This window comes from Megascapheus bottae, chromosome 13 (genome assembly GCF_031878675.1).
Source record: "Megascapheus bottae isolate mThoBot1 chromosome 13, mThoBot2.hap1, whole genome shotgun sequence".
NCBI lineage: Eukaryota > Metazoa > Chordata > Mammalia > Rodentia > Geomyidae > Megascapheus > Megascapheus bottae.
The window spans coordinates 38,774,781-38,788,061 of NC_143521.1; the positions used below are offsets into that span (position 1 = coordinate 38,774,781).

General features: G+C 40.6%; 1 protein-coding gene across 1 annotated transcript; it reads left to right on the forward strand.

The window, feature by feature from the left end:
• Window positions 1–9,574: 9,574 nt before the first annotated feature.
• On the forward strand, window positions 9,575–12,529 carry Tlr6 (toll like receptor 6). Its single transcript, XM_090343715.1, has one exon. The coding sequence runs from the start codon at window positions 9,626–9,628 to the stop codon at window positions 12,014–12,016; it is 2,391 nt and encodes a 796-aa protein (XP_090199841.1). The 5' UTR covers window positions 9,575–9,625; the 3' UTR covers window positions 12,017–12,529.
• The last annotated feature ends 752 nt before the right edge of the window (window positions 12,530–13,281 follow it).

Here is a 13,281-nt window from a genome sequence, read left to right on the forward strand (position 1 = left end):
CCAGGTCTTGAGTTGTCCCAGGACAGGCACCAAAAAAAAAAAAAAAAGACAAGATACTGACATATTTTATAATTTTTTACACATATTCTATTTTCCTTGACTAATACGTAATTGAAAGCATTCTTCTAAGGCCTGTATTGTATTTTTTTTTTTTTTTTTTGCCAGTCCTGGGCTTGAGCTCAGGGCCTGAGCACTGTCCTTGGACTTTCTCAAGGCTAGAGCTCTACCACTTGAGCCTCAGCACCACTTCCAGCTTTTTTCTATATATGTGGTACCAAGGAATCGAACCTGGGTCTTCGTGCATGCTAGGCAAGCACTTTAACCACTAGGCCAAACTCCCGGCCCCCTGTATTGTATTTTATAGTATGTTTATATCCTACTGTATTTAATCATTCACCTATGAGTAACAAAACAGTTTGTTTTCAGTTCCTTATATTTTCTATATGAATTTTTTTAAGTAAGTTAAGAACTATTTGTTGTTTTGAGAAACTAGGAAGTTTTCTTAATGTGATCATGGGGGGGAAATTGCTTAGAATTAAGATCAGCCTTTTTGAATTCAGCCAGAAGTCACAACCTTAGCCCTTGGCTCCTGTACCTTATTTTACTGTTTCTATAACTTATCAGATTATTCTCCAGGTGGGACAGGTGTGTTTCAATGTTCCTTAGGCAGAAACATCCATGCAAACAGATAACTTCTGTGCCTGCCTGCAGACAGCCAGCACCTTTGCATCTGCCTTTCTGCCCTGCTGATGCCAATGGCCCAATCAGGTCCCATCAGTCCTCTCAAAGAGAAACCTCCCTTTTCTTTTTTGACTCCTAGCCAGCAAAGAATAGCAACCCAATGATTCTAGCAACAAAGGCTATTTTTTTGTCCTCCTTTCTGTAAATTATGCCTCCTGCCCTCCCCCTTTTGAGTTAAGGTCTTAACATGTAGCTCAAATTGGCCTCTAACTCATGATCTTCCTGCTTCAAACCTCCTAAATTCTGCCATGACAAGTCTGTACAACCACACCCTGCCAAATTATACACTTTTACTTCCACTCCTTTTTTCAGACGTTACTTTTTTGCAATTTTAAAAAAAGTTAAATGCAGTGATTGTACATAGAGATTCCCTTCTTGAATACTTGTTTGTTAAATGCGTCATTTGAAATATGATGTAAAAATCGATGTTAATAAATTCTTTAATTAAAAAAAAAAGTTAAATGAAGCTAGGAGCCCTTGGCTCAGTGAAGGCTGAGATCAGAGGATTGTAATTCAAAGCCAGCTTGGATAAAGAAGTCTGAGAGATGCCTCCAATGAAATAGCAAAAATGCTGGGCTGGAGGCATGGCTCCACTTCAGGCTGTGAGGAAGCAAGCCGAGAGTGGGAAGCCCTGTGTTCAAACCTCAGCAAAAAGAAAATCCAACCCAAATTGTTCATGGATTAGATGTTGGCTTTGAACAAAAGAGAACAGAATTCTTGATATTCCAAGGGCTTTTTGCCCTGAGCTACATGGATTGAGAAAAGAAAAGATGGAATCTGAGGATTCAAGGGCTGGTTTTCAGGAACAGAAAACTAGTAGGTGTTTAGCTAGTAACTGGATGTAGGAATCTGGAGTTCAAGGAGTATGTCTGGAATAACTGGAGTATCATGAGCAAGCAAATGATTTGAATATCCTGGGTGAGGTTGTAAATGCATGGTGTTGAAGAAGAGGAGTGAAGACTGAGTTATGAGTGTTTGATGTCAGGGACGAAGAAGACCCAGAAGGAGTCTGGGAACCAACCCTAAGGAGTTTGCAGGAAACTCAGAACAAGAGGCAAGGAAGTAAGGGGAAATCAAGTCAGAAATTGTTATGAAATCTATGTAAAAATGCTGCTAATCGTTGGAATGAGATGAAAATTGGCAATGTGGAGTATGATCGGCCCTGAAGAGCTGTCTCTCGAGCAGTGAGGAAGGAAGGCTACCTGATTGAAGTGGTTTTAAGAGAAATGGTGGAGAACAACTAGAAACTGCCAGTGAAACAGTTCTTCCCAAAGAATTCTGGTGAAAGCGGACCTAAGAACAGGAGGTGGGGTGTCGGGGTCTTTCATCCCGGTCCCTCTCGACCAGCAGGAGGGATAGGGAGAACATGCCCTGACCAGGACCAGCCAAGCGAGGAGTTGGTCCCCTGACCACCCGCACCCAGCCCTCCTTCTCCAGAGCACAAACAGACACATCAGCCAGGTTCATCACTGCAGGAATCTCTCCCTCTCAACCCCCATCCTGAGGAAGTCCCTCCAGCTAATATACCCTCACTCTAGGTCCCGGCAGAGAGTGATAAACAATAACACATTTGTAACCAATGGTAATCAAGTCTTGCGCCCTGCCTCTTGCGCCTTGCCTTGTCTCAGCAGAAAGTTAATAGACATGGCGTTACTCGGCTCCCAGCAGTGGGGGCTGGGAGTGCAAAGAAAGGCTATTTTGTTGAAGATGGGAGAAATTGCAGGATTACATACAGATGGGAAATATTGTATTAGAGGAAGAAAACAATGCAGATAGCCCAAAGACAGTTAGCTCAAAGTGAATCCAAGTCTAAGTGATGAGAGACTGGCTCTCAACATAGAGTTCATCCATCCAGAAGGACAGAGGAAACTACAGGTAGAACAGATTACAGGGAGGGGGGAAAGGTAGAGCTTTCTAGAAGGGTGTGGAAATATTCTTCTGGTGACACCTATTTTCCTGGTGAAAAATGAAGCATCATCTCTCAGTAAGTGGATGGAGCTCAATGAGGGTAATTAACTTGTCCAAAGTCATATCTAGGATGTAGCCACATGGAGAATTTAAGCTCAATACTGCCTGCCTTTTTGTTCTCCTCTAGTTTAAATATGACTTCCCTTTTGGCTGATTTTTGTGGGTTTTGATTTCCCCATAAAGACTTCTCTCAGGATCATGACAGTTTCAACAAGAACAGTGTCCTGTCTCCAGATGCCAGCATTATTGTGCAGCACCCTAATAAGACACATGTCATGTGAGCACATCGGTAGGGATATGGACGGGTGTTTGGGTGGGGGGTGAGTTTTCTCAAGACTTTAGTTGAACATTGTCTGAAATTTCCTCCCAGCCACAGTTGGCTCATTGTTCTTCAGCAGATCTCTGGAATCTGTTTTCACTCATCACTTCCGGCTGAACCTCCCCAAGCCAAAAAAGGCTTCCTGTTATGTTTGGTGAGTAAGGATAAAGAGGAAGATGTGGGTCTTCCCCTTCCCCTTCCTGAAAGCAGAAATGATTTGTACCCAAAGGTCTAACGTCTATGGCCAAATTGGGAAGACAAAATAATGCCAGCCAGTGAGATAAATTACAGAATGACTATTCAGCTTCCAGTTCTTTCCAGAGCCTGCTCCACACATTTCATTTGTTTCAGTTCAAACTCCAAGGCCAGCACACAAAAAAATAAGATGATAATAACAAAGCATCTGATAACGTTAAATTCCAATGAGAATATAAGCAGTCAGGACACAGTCAGGTAAGTCAGGTATGGATAAGGGTGGATCAGTGATTAAACTTCCCTTGGAAGTTTTAAGTAGTGGATCTAAGCTTTCTTTTTTTTTTTTTTTAAATGTGTGGGTCTTGGGGCTTGAACTCAGCCTGGGTACTGTCCCTGAGCTCTTCAGCTCAAGGCTACTGCCCCACCCTTGAGCCAAGCCCCACTTTCCTTCTAGAAGTTAATTGGAGGTAAAAGTCTCAGGTCCCTTTGTGCCTGGGCTGGCTTTGAACTTTGATCCTCAGATCTCAGCTCCTGAGTAGCGTAGCGTGAGCCCTCATGCCAGCTTGCTTTTTTTTTTAAGGCATGTCATTCAGTCAGAATAGATTTGAACTTGCTTGACTTTTAGGTCAAGTCTGGAAGTGTCAAAGATGTTGAGACCAGCCAGTAGGTAAAGGTCAATAACTTTCCATGAGGTAACAATTTAAAATTCAGACTTTGAAATCTTAAAGATAACATTTAGGGAAAAAAACAGCTCTAGTCACACTGAAAATTTCATAATTGGTTCTTTCATATGAAGTTAAAACATTTCTATATTTACTGGTTTCTTTTGTAACCTACAGAAACCTGCTGATGCAGTTTGTATGTAGTAGTAATTCCAGTAAATGCCAACAGATGGCACCAAACTATTTGTAACTTTAGATATAACATGGCGGTGGGGGGCGGCTAGAAGCACTCGTGTCTATCCTGCCAGGAATGAAATGATTTTGTCAGTCTGTTATGACCTGCAGACTGCCTTCCCAACCCTGGAGAGACTTGAGTTTGTCAGCAATGTGTTGTATTCATTTTTGTTACAGGGTTTCACTTGTCGCCCTGTCACCACACCCTGCCTAGTTTTTGGTTAGTTTCTCTTCTGAGAAAAGAAATGTTGGTAAGTAAGAAGGCTTTGGTGGATTTTTCAAATTATAGTAGAATGTTTCATCAAATAAAAGAAACCGCTAATGATTATGTAGGAAATAAGTAACATTTCTTTGGAATGTTTGCAAAATTATTTTAAGGGTTGTTTTTTTTTTTTAGTGTTATGAATGTGATTTGAATTGTACAAGTAGAGTGTGTTTATGGCAGCTGTAAACCAGTTTTTGCAGCAATTGTTAGATAAAAACCTGGCATGTATTTCTTCTGGCTTTCTCTATGCTTTCTTCTGGTTTGTTGTTTGCATCGTGTTTATATAGCAGTTTAGATCGCTCATACAGCACTTGCCACATGTTCATTTTTAATTGTAGACAAGTATTTGATCTCTGTCACATGGTATTATCTTGTTTATTGGTCTATCAGTCACTAATTCATAAACGTTTTTCTTTTTCCTTATTTTATTTATTTATCCATATATTTTTATTGTAATTAATAGAAGGGTTACATTGTATTCACCAGATAGACGGTGTATTACTTCACATACATTGACACCCTTTCTCATGTCTTGGTCCCCATTTCCCTCCCCACCTCATAAATGTTTTTCAAGGAGGAATGATGTACATTCTCAGCATAGTACAGGCTCCAAACTGAACCGGAATAAATAAACATTTATGACATAGAGGAAGAATTACCCAAATTCTCTGTAACTGAAAATCTAGCACTTGCATTTCTTCATGTCGATCACCGTAGTTCCTGCATGTTTGCTGACTTGATTATAAACTCTTTCCTGTACTAACCTCATTTCTCCTGGTCTTTCCTTGCTTGTATTTTTTACTTTTATAGGTTCCTTCCATTATTAAAAAGATACAGAGGGTTAATCTCCACTGTCCTTTATTTTCTAGCCCTTTTTATTTGACACACTAATCACAGAACTTTTACCTATTATCTCCTTTAAAAAAAATGGTGAACTTTTGAATTCTATATTCTTATCTTCCTTTTGTCCTCATCCTTAAAAAAAATCTAAGAGGGGCCGGGAGTTTGGCCTAGTGGTAGAGTGCTTGCCTAGCATGCACGAAGACCCGGGTTCGATTCCTCAGTACCACATACATAGAAAAAAGCCAGAAATGGTGCTGAGGCTCAAGTGGTAGAGCTCTAGCCTTGAGAAAAGTCCAAGGACAGTGCTCAGGCCCTGAGCTCAAGCCCATGACTGGCAAAAAAAAAAAAAAAAAAAAAAAAAAGATTTTAAAGAGCCAAGTGTGGTAGCTCCAGCCTGTAATCCTGTAATCCTAGCTACTCAGGAGGCCGAGATCTGAGGATCCTGGTTCAAAGCCAGCCTGGGCACTAATAAGAGATTCATCTCCAATTAATCACTAGAAAATGGGAAGTGAGGCTGTAGCTCTGGGTAGGGCGGCAGCCTTGAGCTGAAGAGTTCAGGGACAAAGCCCAGGCCCAGAGTTCAAAACCCACAACCCACAAATCAATCAATCAAAGAGTTCCACTATAGTTCATTAAAAGCACACCCTAGAAATTGCTAGCAGAGGAATTCCCAAAGAGGAGTTGTGTGTGTGTGTATAGCAGGGTATTGTTTCACTTTCAGACCTTCCATTTGATGGCCGAGTTTCAGTCACTGAGCTGTAGAATGGTTCTCGCCTATGAACGTTAATTATCTACCTCTGTTGAAAAGTTCTTCCTCTTTTTGTTTTTTTCTGAGGGTGTGTGGAGGTAGGAACTAGGTGTTGAACTCATGGCTTAGGAACTATCCCTGTGCTTTTTTTTGTTCAAGGGTAGGACCCTACCACTTGAGCCACACCTCTACTTCCAGCTTTTTGGTGGCTAATTGGAGCTTAGAGTCTCATGAGCTCTGCTTGCCAAGCTATGAACTACTGTCTTCAGATCTCAGCCTCTTGATTAAGTAGGAATCCAGGCATGAGTCACTGATATTCAGCAATGCATGCCTTAATATGCCAAGTAACAAAAACACATTTCTTTAAATGTAAAATATTTTTACACTAGCCATATTTATGCGCGCACACACATTATTTTAAGGTAATATTTTGAGAAGAGGAAAGATGTTTTAAATTAGAATTTTAGAAAATTTCGAGAGTATAGGAAAGAAATTCATTTGTGATTTATGATTTTGAGATAACTACCACTAACATGTGCTGGATTTCTTTGTATTCTCACCCCTTCCCTGGCTTTGTGCCTTCCAAGTTTAAATCATATCTTACAAAATTAGAGCTTTCCATGTATAGTTTGGTACTTGTTTTACTCACTGAACATGATGCTGCCTATTTTTGCAAAATGTAATGTTTGAGACTTTTTTTTAAATAGATGCAACAAAACTGATTTAAGTATCTGCTACAACAGACATCCGATATTTTTCAATTTTTCACCATATCACAGGAAACTTGACAGTCATATTTTTGTATTGTGTGCCTATTATTCCTTTAGCAAATTCCTAAATGTGGGATTACTAAAGTAAAAGGAGGCATATTCCAAAGGAATTTACCTAATTACCAAATTACCCTTTGGACTTGCAAGACTATCTTTTTTAACTCTTTATTTTTTTTTTTTATTAAAAAACTTTTTCTTTTTTTTTTTTTTTTTCCAATTGTGGGGCTTGAACTTAGGGCCTAGGCACTATCCTTGAACACTTTTTGCTCAAAACTAGCACTCTGCGACTTGAGCCACAGTGCCACTTCTGGCTTTTTCTTAGTATGTGGTACTGAGGAATCGGACCCATGGTTTTATGCATGCTAGCCAAGCACTCTTACCTCTAAGCTACACTCCCAGCCCCAGTTCTTCAATTTTTTAATTTTTATTCTATCTATCTATCTATCATCTATCTATCTATCTATCTATCTATCTATCTATCTATCTGCCTGCCTGCCTGCCTGCCTGCCTATCTCTGTCTGTCTCTCACCTATTTAGTTTGATGGTATTAAGACTTGAACTCAGGACCAGTACTCTTGCTTTTTTTTCCTCATAGCCTGTACTCTATCACTTGAGCCAGGCCTCCAGGTTGGTTTTTTGCTGGTTCATTGGAGATAGAGTCCCACAGACCTTTTTGCCCAAGCTGACTTTGTACCTCCATTCTCCAAGTCTTAGCCTCCTAAGTAGACAGGATAACAGATCTGAGTCACTGGTACCTGGGTGTGTATTCATTTTTTATTGTGTACTTTGAGAGTTCTCCCTATATTTTAGACACAAAATCCTTAATCAGACACATGTTTTGTAACTATTTCCTCCAAGTTTGTGACATATCTTTTCTCTCTTTGAGCAGTGTTGCTTACAAAACAGAAAACTTTAATGAAGTCTAACTGAAAAGTTTTTTCTTTGGATTGTATTTTTGATATGGTACCAGATCCAAAGTCCCCTACATTTCCTCCTATGTTACCCGCTAGAAGTTTTACAATTTTGCATCTTACATTTGTGTCTCTGATCCATTCTGAGCTAATTTTTGTGAAAATTATAAGGTCAATATTTATATTTGCCACCTTCTCCTTCTTTTCCTCTTCCCTTTCCCGCCTTTCCTCCTCCCACTCTTTCTATTTCTTTTTCTTCTGAGCATGTAGATGCCTGCTTGCTCTAACACCATTTGGTAAACATGCGATTCTTTCTATGTTTAGTTACCTTTACTCCTTTGTCAACTGACTATATTTTTGTGGATTAATTTCTAAACTCTCAATTCTAGCCTATTGATCTATGTGTCTATTCCTTTGCCAATACCACACTGTCACTACTATTGTATCTTTGGGGTAAATCATAGTGTTGGGTGCTATAATTTCTTTGGCTTTGGTGTGTGTGTGTGTGCATGAGTGCACATGTGTGCCAGTCCTGGGGCTTGAACTCAGAACCTGAGTGCTATCCCCAAGCTTTTATGCTAGTACTCTATCACTTAAGCCACAGCTCTACTTCTGGCTTTTTTTGGGCTAGTTAATTGGAGATCAGAGGCTCATGGACTTTTTTGTGGGGGAGGGTCCTGGCGCTTGAACTCTGGGCCTGGGGGCTGTCCCTGAGCTCTTCAGTTCAAGGCTACCACTCCACCCCTGGATCTGGGTGCTGTGGAAGAGCTCAACTCAAGGCTACCACCCTACCCTTGAGCCACAGCCCCATTTCCCTTTTTCTAGTGATTAAATGGAGATAAAGAGTCTCTTGGCTTTGTATTGCTAGGGCTGGCTTTGAACCATGATCCTCACATCTCAGCCTCTTGAGTAGCTAGGATTACAGGTGTGTGAGCCACTGGCACCTGGCTTGACTTTGTTCTTTTATTTTTTTTTCACTAACTATAATGGGGAACTGCTTTCTCATTTTTATACTATAAGGTTTTTTTTTCAAACCAGACATTTTGAATCTTTTTATGAGTTAACTACAGAAATCAGATTTTTTTTTCCTGTCTTTTGGGTTTGTTATTGTTGCTCCTTGTAGTTGTTTATTGTAGTAACTGTTCTAGACTGTTTTGAAAAGGATCATCTGTGGATGCTGAATTCTGTTATGACAGCTAACCAGTCAACTAATGGTTTGGTATTTCCTTAACATCTGAAGCAAAGACAAAACCAAGCAAAATATCAAAAAACAAAACAACAAAACCCCTAATTCCCAGTCTGTACAAATTGGCTGTATGTTGGAATACCTCTTCCTTAACACTCACCGAGGCTATGTGCAACTCTACCTTTGTCTACATATCCTGCTTGCATAGAGCCTAAATTTTTCAACCACGAGCAAAGGTTTAGAATTTTTCCAGACCTGCTTTGAGCATGTGTCCAGTTCACCCGGTCTGTGTATGGATGTCTACACTATGCTATCACCAGGCTCTCCAAAGCCCTTTTCTTCCATGAGATTTCATTCCTGAGTCTCTTCTTCCCAGGCCTGTTGGTGTGTCTTCTAGTTACTCATCATGTCACCTCTTGCTCTGGGTGGCCGTATTTAGTATATTTGCTGTAGCAGCTCTGAGATACTTCTGAAGTATACGAAACAAAGGTAAGTCTCAAGGAACCACTGGACAGAGCAAAATACATAGCCACAATTCTTTGATTAAAAAAAAATATATATATGCAGTGTATCCTTTGGGATCAGCAAGCTATGTAACAAGGAAATAAATGAAATATAATAATAATGGGACAGTAATGATTGTGACAGTGAAATGAAGAAATTGAGACTTTACTAAATGTAAGCTTGAAAACAAGCATTCATCCTAATGTATTTTATATTTCTAGGACTTGAACTCAAAATGCTTTGAAGGACATTGGTATTCTTTTGGGGAACTACTGCGTCATGACCCAAGACAAAGAATCTATCATCAGACATGCTTGTTTTCTTAATTTCATGGCCTTGATTGTTGGAGTTTTAATCCAGTTCTCTGATGAAAGTAAATTTGCAGTGGACCTGTCAAAAACAGGCCTGACTCATGTTCCCAAAGACTTACCAGCACACGTTCAAGTGTTGGATATGTCTCAAAACTCCATATCTGAGCTTCAGACCCCTGACTTCAGCTTTTTGTCAGGGTTGAAAGTTTTAAGACTTTCCCATAATAGAATCCAGAGGCTTGATTTCAGTGTGTTCAAGTTTAACCAGGACTTGGAATATTTGGATTTATCTCACAATCACTTGCAAAACGTGTCTTGCTATCCTGTGGTGAGCCTGAAGCATTTAGACCTCTCCTTCAATGACTTCAGTACACTTCCTGTCTGTGTTGAATTTGCCATGTTAGTGCAGTTGGATTTCTTAGGACTAAGTGCTGTGAAGTTCCAACAATTCGATCTCTTACCAATTGCTCACATACATCTAAATTACCTTCTTCTGGATTTAGGAAAATACTATGTGAAAGAAGAGGAGACAGAGAATCTTCAAATTCTGAACACCAACACACTTCACTTCATCTTTCCCACAAATACTTTATTCTCTATCCAGATGAACATCCAAGTTAACACTTTAGTGTACTTGCAGCTGACGAATATTAACTTGGATAATAAGAACTGTCATGTGTTAATGGATTTTTTATTAGAATTTACTAGAGGTCCAACCTTAATAAATATGACCCTCAACCATCTGGGAACAACTTGGAAATGCTTGGTTAGTGTTTTTCAATTCCTGTGGTCCAAACCTGTGGAATATCTCAATATATACAACTTAACAATAGTTGAAAACATTTATGAAGAAGATTTTACTTATTCTGCAACAGCGTTGAAAGCACTGAAAATAGAGCATATAAAAAAACGGCATTTACTTTTCTCACAGACGGCATTGTACCGTGTGTTTGCTGAGATGAACATTATGATGTTGACTATATCAGACACAGATTTTATTCATATGCTTTGTCCTCAGGCATCAAGCACATTTCAGTTTTTGAACTTTACCCAGAATGTGTTCACAGATAGTGTTTTTGAAAATTGTTCCACTTTAGGGAGATTGGAAACACTTATCTTGCAAAGGAATGGATTACAAAACCTTTTCAAAGTAGCTCTCATGACTAAGGATATGCCATCTCTAGAAGTATTGGATGTGAGCAGGAATCTGTTGGAATCGCGTAGCTATAAAGGAGATTGCATCTGGGTTGAGAGCATAGTGGTGTTAAATCTGTCTTCAAATGTACTCACTGACTCTGTTTTCAGATGTCTGCCTCCCAAGGTCAAGATTCTCGATCTTCACAATAACAGAATCACAAACATCCCCAAGGATGTCACCCATTTGGAAGCTTTGCAAGAGCTCAACATCGCTTTCAATTCTTTGACTGACCTTCCTGGCTGTGGTCCCTTCAGCAGCCTCTCTGTGCTCATCATTGACCATAACTCACTGTCCCACCCATCAGCTGATTTCTTCCAGAGCTGCCACAAGATTAGGTCGATAAATGCAGGCAACAACCCATTTCAGTGTACATGTGAGTTGAGAGAATTTGTTAAAAACCTAGGCCAAGTATCAAGTGAAGTGATAGAAGGCTGGCCAGATTCCTATAAGTGTGATTATCCTGAAGGAGCTAAAGGAACCTTACTAAAGGATTTCCACTTGTCCCCACTATCCTGTAACACAACTCTGCTCATTGTCACCATCGGGGCCACCATGCTGGTGTTGACTGCTATTGTGACTTTCCTCTGCCTCTACTTGGATCTGCCGTGGTATCTCAGGATGGTGTGCCAGTGGACCCAGACCCGGCGCAGGGCTAGGAATGTTCCCATAGAGGAACTCAAAGCAACTTTCCAGTATCATGCTTTCATATCATACAGTGAGCAGGATTCAGCCTGGGTAAAGAATGAGTTAGTTCCTTGTCTAGAAAAAGACAATATACAGATTTGTCTCCATGAGAGAAACTTTGTTCCTGGCAAGAGTATTGTGGAAAATATCATAAACTGCATTGAGAAGAGTTATAAGTCCATCTTTGTCTTGTCTCCCAACTTTGTCCAGAGTGAGTGGTGCCATTATGAACTCTACTTTGCCCACCACAATCTCTTCCATGAAGGGTCTAATAACTTAATTCTGATCTTGCTGGAACCCATCCCACAAAACATCATCCCCAGCAAGTATCACAAACTGAGGGCTCTCATGGCCCACAGGACTTACCTGGAATGGCCCGTAGAGAAGAGCAAACATGGACTTTTCTGGGCAAACATTAGAGCTGCTTTTAATGTAGAATTAACACTGGTTGCTGCAAACAGTGACATGGAAACTTAGAATATTTGGGAAATTCAAACTGAAGAAACTGTCATCACCTTGACTTGTGAGCACCATGGCCTTCGATTATTATTTAGAGGAGTTTCTGTTATGATTTGGGTATAAAACGTCAAAGGCTCATGTGCTGAAGGAACAAGAGAAAAAGTTGGTGGTGCTGTTTAGAAGTGACTGAATTATCCATGAATAGTCCATTGACCAGTCACAATGACCTATCAAGAAGCAAGGGTGAGCTGGGCTTGGTGGCTTGAGCCTGAGATCTGAGGATCCAGGTTCAAAGCCAGACTGGGCATAAAAGGACCTGAGACTCTTATCTCCAATTAGCCTCTAGAAACCTGGAAGTGGGACTTGGCTCAAGGGTAGTGAGGTAGCCTTGAGCTGAAAGGTTCGGGAACAGAGCCCAGGCTGATATCAAGCCCCATGACCCACACAGACACAAAAAAATCTTAACCCAAGCTTCTCCCTCATTCTCTCTCTCTCTCAATCTCTTTCTCCTTTCTTTCTGTTTCTCTCTCACTCTCTGTCTCCCTCTGTCTCTTCCCCCCCCCCCCCCCCGCTTTTTCCTCCCTGCCTCCTGACTACCATGTGGTGAGCAGTCTCCTCCTTTGCCATGCATGCCATACATTTCCACTTGCCTCAGGCCCAAAGCTATGGATCCAAACACACGTGCTGAAACCATGAATCCAAGTAAACCTTTTGGGCCTGGAAGTGTGGCCTAGTGGTAGAGTACCTGCCTAGGATACATGAAGACCCAGGTTTGGTTCCTCAGTACTACATATATAGAAAAAAACCTGAGTGGTGATGTAGCTCAAGTGGTAGAGCACTAGCCTTGGGAAAGCCCAAAGACAGTGCCCAGTCCCTGAGTTCAAGCCTCAGGACTGGTAAAAATAAACCTTTTTACCTTTGTTTATCTTGAGTTTCTTCTTACAGCAGTACAAAACTGATGAACACAGCCTGTATTCTCTCTACATCTTTAGAAAAGACTTAATGAAAGTCTTATTTAACTGAGTCATAGAATTGAGCTGTGGGGTGATAATAGTGCTTATATTGCCAACTGGAGACAGCTCAGTCTCTTCTGGCCTAAATAAGTATTTTCAGGCCGGGAGTTTGGCCTAGTGGTTAAAGTGCTTGCCTAGCATGCATGAAGACCAGGGTTCGATTCCTTGGTACCACATACATACAAAAAAAAAAAAAAAAAAAAGCCGAAGTGGTGCTGAGGCTCAAGTGGTAGAGTGCTAGCTTTGAGAAAGTCCAAGGACAGTGCTCAA

Coding starts and splice junctions, on each gene's coding strand:
- Tlr6 (XM_090343715.1), top strand. CDS start 9,626: ATGACCCAAGACAAAGAATCTATCATCAGACATGCTTGTTTTCTTAAT.